Consider the following 11,034-nt stretch of genomic DNA (forward strand, 5'->3'; position numbering starts at 1 on the left):
GCTGACAGGTTGAGGCCACTAGTGAAGTCTGACAAGGTGCTGGGACCCCACAAAGAATCATGGTGCGAATTTCATGAGGCATTCGGGGACCATATTAACAACTACTTAGCACTGGGCTATCAGTTGGATGAGCTTGTGAAGAATGGTTTTCTAAAAGATTATCTCGCTGGGTCTACTACCACCACAGCCATGGCGACACCCGAGGAAGGTCAAGCACAGAAATACCGACTCACGGAGAAGTGCACACCATTTCTGGCGGCTTTTCCAGAGGAGGACCCACTGCCTCTCAACGTAAGAAATATGTGAGGTCAGTAAGTTCAGTTGCTGGGGAGTTTCCGAATGACCCGTGGGAGTCAGACCTCGTCTTCATAAGGGCTGACCTGCAGGATGTCGTCCCACACGATAATGACCCCGTGGTCATTTCAATAGTCACAGCGGGAAGAAAAGTACACAGCGTTCTCGTCGACCAGGGCAGCTCTGCAAACGTCATGTTTTGGTCGACCTTCAACAAGCTACAGTTATCCCCTGACCTGCTGAGACCCTATACTGGATGCTTGTATGGGTTTGCAGATAACTCAGTGGAAGTACGTGGCTACCTGGAGCTGAGAACGACGTTCACTGATGGAGCGGCGTCGCGCATCGAGAGTATCTGGTACTTGGTGGTTAACGCCAACTCAGCCTATAACATCTTGTTAGGCAGACCCGCCCTGAACAGATTAAGGGCAGTGTCCTCCACACGCCACATGAAGATGAAGTTACCAGACCTTAGTGGCAAGGTGATAGTTATCAAGTCAGATCAGGAAGAGGCCCAAAAATGCTATGAAAATAGCTTGAAGACAAAGAGAGGCGTGGTCATGGTGATTGAACGACCACCCGTTTCATATTCGCAGATGGAGTTAGAACCAGTGCAAGAGGCGACGCCCGGAGAGTTCACACCTGCCGAGGCCACACCTGCAGGGGCGATGCCTATAGAAGATGCACGCACAGAAGGAAGATACGGCGACGCCTCGCCAATGGAAGAAGTATATGGAGAGGCCTCGCCCATGGAAGAAGAGTTAGAGGAGGCGATGCCTGATGCATCCGATAGGGCGACGCCTATAGAAGAGAACCCCATGAATGAGTCTCGCGCAGAGAACGTGCAGAGTGAGCAACCCCAACCAGTAGACAACGTGGTGAAAAGATAGATAGGGGGTAAGGTGTTCAAATTAGGACGCTTCTTGAGCCAGCAAGAACGAGAAGAGGTAGCTGCAGTGATCTCGCGCCACCTAGACGCATTCGCGTGGATTGCGGCAGACATGCCAGGCATCGACCCAGATTTTTTGTGCCACCATCTTACCTTGGACGCCAAGGTTCGCCTTGTGCGACAGAGAAGGAGGAAGTTCAACGAAGAACGATGCCTCGTCGTGAAGGAAGAGACGTAGAAGCTGCTAAGTGCCGGGCACATCAGGGAGATACAATACCCTAAGTGGTTGGCCAACGTAGTTCTAGTGAAGAAGGCGAATGTGAAGTGGAGGATGTGCGTCGACTTCACAGATTTGAACAAGGCATGCCCAAAGGATTCATATCCGCTGCCCAACATCGACGCGTTAGTGGATAGCGTCTCGGGCTGCAAGATGCTGAGTTTCTTGGATGCATTCTCATGATACAATCAGATCAAGATGCATCCAAGGGACGAGAGTAAAACGACGTTCATGACGGAGACATGCAGCTACTGTTACAAGGTGATGCCATTTGGGTTGAAGAATGCAGGCGCCACCTACCAAAGGCTAATGGACGAGGTCCTTGCACCCATGCTGGGAAGGAACGTGCAGGCCTACGTAGATGACATGGTGGTGACTTCACACGAGAGAGGGCAGCACGCAACGAATCTGGAAGAGCTGTTTGCTACCATATCAAAGTATCGCCTCAAATTAAACGCAAAAAAGTGCGTTTTTGGCGTGGAGGCAGGGAAGTTCTTGGGATTTACGCTCACCGAGAGGGGAATAGAGGCGAACCCCGATAAGTGTGCAGCTATCATCGCCATGAGAAGCCCAACATCAGTTAAAGAAGTTCAGCAATTGACTGGGAGGATGGTAGCTTTATCAAGGCTTGTGTCTGCTGGAGGGGAGAAGGGCCACCCCTACTTCCAATGCCTCAAGAGGAATAGCCGTTTTGCATGGACAGATGAGTGTGAAGCAGCGTTCCTTAAGTTGAAGGAGTACTTGGCGACGCCATCTGTGCTTTGCAAGCCACAAGTAGGCGTCCCCCTCCGATTATACTTCGCGGTAACAGAGTGGGCCATTAGCTCTGTGCTGGTCCAGGAGCAAGACCAGGTGCAGAAGCCCATTTACCAGTCACTGGAGAAGGCAACATTAGCAGTGGTGTTCTCAGTTAGAAGGCTCCGCCATTATTTCCACAGTTTCACAGTGGTGGTGATGACGAATCTCCCCATCCAGAAAGTACTTCAGAAGCCAGATGTAGCGGGGAGGATGGTTCGCTGGGCGGTGGAGCTATCAGAGTTTGATATCCAGTATGAACCTAGGGGATCCATCAAGGGGCAAGTCTATGCTGATTTCGTGGCAGAGTTCTCACCAGGAGGAGATCCTCAAGAGGTAGAGTTGGGGTCAAAATGGATGCTCTCAGTGGATGGGTCCTCCAACCAGCAGGGGAGTGGCGCTTGAATAATCTTGGAGGTGCCTAACGGAGTGTTGATCGAGCAAGCTTTACGCTTCGCCTTCAAAGCCAGCAATAACCAGGCGGAGTACGAGGCGTTGATTGCTGGGATGAAGTACTTGATCGTCGCCATCGAGTATTTCACTAAGTGGATAAAGGCAGAACCGGTGGCACAGATCACTGCGCACAAGGTACAACATTTTGTTTGGAAGAACATTGTGTGTCGTTTTGGGGTGCCGAGGCGTCTCATCTCAGATAATGGCACCCAGTTCGCGAGTCAACAGTTGGGGAAGTAATGCGCAGAAGTAGGAATCAAGCAGTTGTTTGCATTAGTCGAACACCCCCAGACGAATGGGCAGGTCGAGTCAGCGAATAGAGTTTTGTTGAGAGGTTTGAAACGCAGATTAGAGAAGGCTAAGGGGGCGTGGGCAGAAAAAGTACCAAGGATCGTATGGGCTTACCACACCACGCCCCAATCTTCCACCATGGAGACGCCGTTCAGTCTGGTTTATGGGTCAGACGCCATGATCCCGGTGGAGATTCACGAGAGCTCACCTCGCTTTCTGAGCTTTGTGACAGAAGAGTCCAACGAAGAAAGAAAGGTGAATCTAGATTTGTTGGATGAGGCCAAGGAGGAAGCAAGGATCAAGGCTGAGGCTGTGAAGAGAAGAGTAGAGCATCAGTACAGCTCTAAGGTGAAGCTACGACAATTTCAAGTTGGCGATCTGGTCATGAGGAAGGCTCACCCTTACGAGTTGGAAAACAAGTTGTCTCCCAAATGGACTGGACCATTCAGAGTAATCAAAGCCAAGGGGAATGGTTCATATAAGTTAGAGACTCTAGAAGGAGGCCCCATCCCACGTAGTTGGAATGCGGCGAATTTAAAGTTTTATTTCAGTTGAAATTTTGTAAAGGGGACACTCTTTTTCCCTCCCGGGGTTTTTTAATGAGGTCACCCAAATAAAGAAAAGAGAAGTTTAAGATATTTCTGCTTTAGTTTTCCCCTCCCATGTAAGATCAAAGATTAAAGAAAAAAAAGACAAAGACTCAAGGCAACGCCAGGCGTCGCCAAGATGAGGCATCACCAAGATGAGGCGTTGCCAAGATGAGGCATCACCAAGATGAGGCGTCGCCAAGATGAGGCGTCACCAAGATAAGACGTCGCCAAGAGGAGGCGTCGCCAAGATAAGGCATCGCCAAGAAGAGGCGTCGCCAAGTTGAAAGGAGTAAAGGTCAAGTTCAGAGCAAGATAACAGGTATGTTGAGTAAAGGTTAAAATCCGGGTGCCCAGTCCTCTGAGCAGGGGTTAAGGGATTCCTTCGGGACGCCCCCTCCTCAGGTATGAGTAGCTAGCCCCGGTATCAGATGTTAGACATAAGTTAAAAATCCAGGTGCCTAGTCCTTGAGCAGGGGTTAAGGGATTCCTTCGTGACACCCCCTCCTCAGGTATGAATAGCTAGCCCTGGTATCAGACGTTAGACGTAGGCTAAAAATTTGGGCGCCTAGTCCCTGAGCAGGGGTTAAGGGATTCCTTCGGGATGCCCCCTCCTCAGGTAGGAATAGCTAGCCCCAGCGTCTGATGTTTAGAACACTTCATCTTGGTGTTTTCAGACACCCTGAGGACGATACGGCGCTACTGTAGTGGGCCTTCCTCAGGCGTGGGCACCAAGCGCGAAGAGATAAGGGCTAAGTGGCTCTGGTGTTTAGACACCCCGTGGGCGATACGACGTTGTTGTAATAGGCCTCTCCACGGGTGTGGACACTAAAGCGCGACTTTTGTCCCGAGTGTTTAGACACACTGAGGACACCCAGAGCAGGTCTCTCCTCGAGCGTAGACACCCAGTACAGGTAAGATAAGTCCCCCCTCGCCCTTAAGCGATGTGGAGGCCAGAAAAGGAGAGACTACCCTTTTTCATCTTAAGCGATGATAAGGTCAGCAATGCCTTTGGTAGTAAGCGCCTTGGGGCTCAAGGCAAGTAAGTGAAGAGAAGGAAAAGGATGGAAGCACGAGTTACCATAGATAGGAGAAATATGCGAAGTTAAAACCCTCCTTTACCTTTGGGCAATAACGAGGCAGGCGACGCCTTCATGGGGAAGGTTCCTCGCAGATACGGAGACTAAGTATGTTCCTCAGTAGGGAGGCCAAAGAAAGGGCACGCGTCACGACTTAGAAAGGGAGAGTAAAAGAGGAAGTTTCGTGCTACCTAAAGGGTTAAGAGCAAATCGGTGAATCGCGCATCGGAAATAGGTACCAATTACGCCTTTGACATGATAAAGAAAACAGAGATGAGTGAAGAGTAAGAGAAGCTAAAAGATACACGAGAAGACGAAGATAAAGTACGTAAAGGGCTAAACAAGAATATGAAGGTAGAAGTCGAACAACAATTAAATAAGTGAAGATAAATGTCAAAATTACAAATAAAGTCTAAATGTTATAAATACAAGTGTCGAGGGGCACGACTTTCCCATCAACGATATGGTTGAAAGGGTTGCAGTTAGAGGTATCAATCCCTGGGTTTTCACAGGCGGCTTGAGCTAGGGCCTCCTTGAATCCCTCTGCAAAGGTGTCGGCCATGTCATCAACAAGCTTCCCTTTGGCCTTCTCCAGTTTTTCAATTGTGGAGTCCCGGATTTCCCTCTCCACAATGAGCACTTTCTTGGCCCCTTCCAGCTCTTCAATCGTGGAATCTCTGGAGGCTAGCTGCTTCTCGAGAACTTCCTTCTCCACCTGAAGCCTGTTCAGTTCAGCCTAGAACTTACCATGCTCAGTTTGGAGAAGGTTGAGCGCTTCCATCTTTGCAGTTAGCTCCCCTTCAATTTTTTCCAGCGATTGCTCCCGGTCAGCGCACTGGTCGGCAAGTTGTTTCTGTTGTGCCTCGGAAGTTTTCACCGCCGTTTCAAGATCGACGATTCTAGACTGCAGAGACGCCACCTGATTGAGGAGCTTCGCGTTAGCTTGCCCTGCACCATGTAGTCGTTTGCGAGCTTCCTCATTGGCCTCTTGGGCCCTCTTCAGAGAGGCCTTGTAAACCTCCTCTTGGCACGCCCAGCCACGACACAGGCTCTCCTTCTCCTCTTTCACGGTAGCCACTTCCTATTGGAGTGTTTGGAGGGTGCGTGCCTCGTCATCCTTGGACTTTGCTGGGGCGTGCCATTCAAGGGCGACGGCCAAAAAGGCCCCTAGATAGTAGGGCATGCCCTCTGACCGTCTCACTCCAGAGGGCTCACCCGGCGACAACCTCTTGTTGAAACCCCTCATCAGCTGCCTGATGGGAGGGCGAATCTCCATGAGCTCTGGAGTAGGTGTTGGGGCGGCAGGCGCAGGTGTTGGTGTTGGTGTTGGTGTTGGTAGAGGCACAGACTCTACCACCCCCTCCTCCTGGACTATTTGTGGCGAGGGAGATGGCGAGGGAGATGTGGCGCTGGGAGGGTTTTTCATTAAAGACCCCCCATGTGGAGGTGAAAGGGAGCGTGAGTAAACAATGCGGTTGGTCCTCCTCCTCTTATAGGCAGGCCCCACGTCCGAGTCTTCATCCTCGGAGGAGATGGTGAGCACCCTTTTGCCTTTGTCAAGGGGGGCTGTGGGAGGAGTGCCAGCTACAGCCAGTGGGACTGCAGCAATGGGAAGGGGAGAGTGGGATGTTTGGAGTGTGGAGGGCGCTTGGAGCATGAGGGGAGAGTTTGGTGTTTGGAGGGAATGGGGAGAGCTGGGTGTTTCAGCAGTGTGGTGTGGTGGTGATGGTAGCAGTGCGTTGGACTCGGTAGTGGGGGTAGTGGAGGCGCCAGCCTTTGCAGGCAATGCATCAAAGCGAGCCTTCAAGGACTTGGCCAGTTCGACTCGCCTTGAGGAGTCCATCACTGATGCTGCACCAAGACAAACCAAGCAACAAAGGTTAGTTAAGCATGAAGTGTCAAATACATATGGCGATGCATAGAATTTAGAGTTAAGATTTGAACTCAGGGCCAAGTACAGAATATCAACTCTACTACTGAGGCAAATTCACAGATCAACAGCACGTATGAAAATTAGAGCAGATAAACATTGCTTACGATAATCAGAGAAAGCACGATTAAGAATCAAATATAAAGAAGACAAACAAGGGGCGAGATTCCCTACCAAAATATGTAGAAAGGGCGTTGGCATCAAATTCGCGAGCTATAAGTGTCGAGGTGTGGAAAACGATCTTCAGGCCAGCTAAGGCCACACACACCTCCCTATCAGCGGAGGATAGCTCGTCCAAAGATTTGGGCTTGGTCGGATTGGGTTTCTCCGTCCAGTACAGAGGAAAGCCATCCAAGGCTGCAGGGTCGTGTTTGGCGCAACACACCCTGAAGAAATTACCTTTCCAGCCTTTGAAAGAGTTCCGGAAGAGGGTGAGGAGAATTCTGCTAGCGACTTTGGAAAAGCTCACCCAGAGGCTTTTCCCTTGCTTTTTCACTTCAAAGAAATGAAGGAAAACGTCCACTGAGGGTGGGATGCCCAGGTACCCACACAGGATCTGGAAAGCCCCGACGAATGCCCAGCCATTGGGGTGTAGTTGGGCTGGGGCTATATTGATCTCCTTGAGCAGCTCCCTCTCGAAGGCCGTGAAGGGGAGGCGCAGGCCGACGCGCTTAAATACCGCTTGGTAAAAGAAGAAGAAGGGTTTCCCCCCATTGGACCTGTTGTCCACGCAAACTGGCTCCCTAGGGGTGCCATGACGGATGAAGATGTGAGAATCATGGGTTCTGTAGAAGGCGTTGAAGTTGTACAATCGCAGGTCACCCAAATGTTTCTCTATGTCTTCAACAGTAGTTAAGGTGGTGCATTAGTTCAAGAGTTCGTCGGAAGCCCATGAATAAAGGGCCTTGTAGTGGACCTTTGGGGGAGGAGGATTGGGCGTTGTTTTTGTACGCGCCATAGATTGATAAATAAGCTGAAGAAGGAAGAAAAAGAAAAGGCTTAGTGAAGGAGTTTTGAAGAAGCAAATGGGACGAAACCCTAAGAAAACCCCCACCCACGCGAGAAATCCAGAAAAAAGGGGAGAGCGAAGAAATGTGGAGAAAAGGAGAAGAATACAGAAATACAAGAAAGATAAACAGTCCCAGGCAGTTATATTAGGCACGATAAGCAGAAAGAGGGTCATCGAATCAGAAAGTTCATACCTTTAAGTGTTCTGAGTTGGTGAAGATCGAAAAGGCAAAGAGAGAACAGAGAGCGCAGAAGGAGCTTTGAGAACAGTGTCTTGAGCGCGCGATTTCGAAAGGTTATAACGTTAACTTGGAAGCGCTAACGACGCTCGTCCCCAGCCGTAGGATCGAGCCACGTGTCGAAGGAGTAAAACGCAACTTAAGGCGTCACATCTTTGGCGCAGAGAATGTCACATCTTTGGCGCAGAGAATGTCACGTCAGCTGCTCAAGAGAATGTCACGTCAGCTGCTCAAGAGAATGTCACATCAGCTGCTCAAGGAAATGCCACGTCATCAGGGTGCCACGTGGATGTTGGGGCGAGGCTCTAGTCTTTTCGCTGAAAACAAGCATCAGCTCAAGACTGGGGGGCTTGTGTACCGTCCCGTCCCCGAGCGTTGACCAAAGTAAAAGTCAACGATTAAGTCAAAGTCAACATATAGTGGGACCACTCGAGGAGTCCACCGAAGGAAATCAACAGACTGACCGCTTGAGGCGTCGCCAAGATGGGGCGTCGCCAAGAGAAGGCGTCGCCAAGAGGAGGCGTTGTCAAGATGAGGCGTCGCCAAGAGAAGGCGTTGCCAAAGTAAGGCGTCGCCAGGAGAGGGTGTCGCCAGGTTGAAGCATCGCCAGGTTAAGACGTAGCCCAGAACAGTAACAAAGAGAAGAGAAAGGTGGCTTCAAGGCCATAGTTCTAGTACCAGTAGGGAGTAACCTGACTCGAGAAGTACTCATACCACCGCTGGGAGGCCCCTAGGATACATACGACCTATGAAAGGGCCACGCCCAGGGGCAAACCGCGTGCGTAGTGCGAGAGGAAGGTAGATACACTCCCAGGGGGAGTGACTAGAGGTTGGGGGGTCTGAGTTGGCACCCAGAAAGTCACCCCACGCACCAGATGCACTTCGAGGAAAGAAGAATCGCACAATGGAATAACCCTAAGTTGGGTTACGATGCTGTGAGCCTCTCTGCGTAGAATAAACGATCAAGTCAGAAGAACACGTGGTAATAAGCACTGGAAGATCAATATTCTCCTGAAAGTTCGCTAAGGTACGCGTTAATTTAGTTTACGTATCAAATGTTTCAAGGCATATTTTTATACACTTTCAATGCGCTTTAACGCGCTTTAAATGCGGGAGGTGTATAAAAAGGGGCATTGGGACGTTTGAAAGGGGATCAGAGTTTTTGACCTAATTCTCGCAGTTTTACACACACGTAAACCCTAGTTGTTTCGCTGGGCACCCACTGTACGCACAGACAATTAGGGCAACACAGTATTAGTTACTCAGTATTTTCGACCACCTTTAGAGCATCCCTTCACGGTGTTCCGATATGGAGGTGTGTCACCCTTTGATGTTTCTTGCTAGCTGACTTGATCGTCGAAGTGCAAACGGCCGCGAGGGCGCCCCTTTGTTCACTTCTTTTCAGGTACTCATAGATTGAGCAGAACGAGGGTGCCCTAGCTCGCGAGGACAAGCCACGCACGAAGACGCCCCCAGTCAACCGGCTGGAACAATGATCTTAAAGAATAAGAAGAATATTTTCATAAAAGTAATTCAATTCTTATTTTGTAAAGGTGAATTATAAATGGGATAAAAGGTTTTATTTGTTATGACCTAACTATTCTGGTAAGTTTGGTAATTTTAATGTAAAATTAAAAAAACATAATTTGGGACGTCAGAGGTTAGGAGAATAATACTTAAAATATATTAAAAAATAACGCGTTTCAAGTGATCTGGGACTTGAGGCTTGATGCTCCAAACTTTTCTTCCATGCTTTCTTCAACTTTTGGAGGTTTTCTATTAGGATTTTTGACCTACTTTTCAAACCCAAGTTTAATCAAGATCTAAAACTAACTCATTTATGCCTTTACAAAAACTTAGAATTAAAAGAAAAAAATTTACACCTATATAGTTTATACACAGAAAGAAAAAAGTCCATGTAATATATCGTTCAAAGTAATAGAATCTTCTTCTTTGAGATTTTATCTTTTATCCTTTTAGCCATAGATTGTGGTTAGATGATTTCCATCTTACCCTCTCCCTTTAAAAGAATTTGTCCTCAAATCTCAATGATATTCTGTTAAGGTAAAAGTTCAAATCTCCATAATTTTAATTAAATGCTTAAACTAGCAAAGCATGTAGTTGTGTTTGGTAAGATGAAGATAAAGTTATATTAACGCATCGTCTGTCAAATGATAAGAGATTGTTGATTGACCATAATGTCTATTAATTAAAGATTAAAGAACACATGGAAGAACATTGAACATACATTTCATTTTATCAAATGAGTATTGATGAATGTTAAAAGAAAAGAGTATCATAAGGACTAACCAGAACGTTTCATAAAGAAGTGAAAAAACCTCAAATAATAAGCTCAATACAGACTCTGAGATGACACAAGATTGAAGAATATACCTAAAGTGTGAGTCTATGTCACAAAGATTGCTCCAACATCTGTCCCCAAGAAGACTCATACCAAGCAACAACGTTCAAATATCTCTTGAGAAATGAGTCAAGGTTGCAAGAACCACCAACTCTTCTAACATGACTACTTTCAAATTTTGGCCCAACTACTTGTCATGTACAGTGTGTACTTTTCCCATGAGATGGTACAAAAGACTTTGCTACCGAGAGAAGTGTGTACTGTCAGTCATCCAGGATATTGCGTAAAGAAGAAGAGTATTTAAAGTTGCATAAGGTGCATTAAATGCAACAGTCAGGTTGAAGCTTGTCAAACAGAAGGAGGACATGAAAGAAGAACTGAAGTTGCCCAACAACTATAAAGGGCTTCTCAATGATTATCATCTTCTAGAGACTATATCAAGCCTACCATTAAGATAAATAAAGAGAGTGATGAGGATGGACTATGCCAAAATGTGTCAAGATGATCAGTAATCCTCAAAAGCTTAAAAAAAAGGATCCTAAAGTTGAGAGAAGGGTCTTTTCCAAAATGTATAGGTCCATTAGAACTTAGAAGAGAACATTAGAAGTGTTTCTTTAGTCACCTAGAAGAGTGAATCTTCATATTGTATTCGTTAAAAGACATAATCCCTCCCTAGAGTGCAAAATAGTTTGTATTAGGAGATAAAGCCTTAATTGTATATTTTTTTGTGAGATGCTATCACTCTCCATTAGTTAGATAAGATGATCGGGCAATCATCCAAACTTACAATCCTTGTATGTTAGTCAGGAGTGGCTAAAGAATACTCAATT

At 47.5% G+C, this 11,034-nt stretch overlaps 1 protein-coding gene across 1 annotated transcript; it reads right to left on the reverse strand.

The window, feature by feature from the left end:
- Positions 1-5,077: 5,077 nt before the first annotated feature.
- Positions 5,078-6,508, reverse strand: LOC137834039 (actin-binding protein wsp1-like). Its single transcript, XM_068642105.1, has 2 exons — positions 5,859-6,508; positions 5,078-5,387 (listed from the first exon to the last, which is right to left on the reverse strand). Exons 1-2 carry the CDS (start codon positions 6,506-6,508, stop codon positions 5,078-5,080), a joined length of 960 nt encoding a protein of 319 aa, XP_068498206.1.
- Between the last annotated feature and the right edge of the window lie 4,526 nt (positions 6,509-11,034).

The sequence above is a fragment of the Phaseolus vulgaris genome, chromosome 5, assembly GCF_000499845.2.
Source record: "Phaseolus vulgaris cultivar G19833 chromosome 5, P. vulgaris v2.0, whole genome shotgun sequence".
NCBI lineage: Eukaryota > Viridiplantae > Streptophyta > Magnoliopsida > Fabales > Fabaceae > Phaseolus > Phaseolus vulgaris.

What these genes read in the sequence shown, in the direction of transcription:
- LOC137834039 (XM_068642105.1), bottom strand. Translation starts at nt 6,508, where the DNA reads ATGGACTCCTCAAGGCGAGTCGAACTGGCCAAGTCCTTGAAGGCTCGC. An exon ending in GAGCCCTCTGGAGTGAGACG is followed by an intron (nt 5,388 to 5,858) that starts GTCAGAGGGCAT and finishes TGAACTGAACAG; the next exon opens with GCTTCAGGTGGAGAAGGAAG.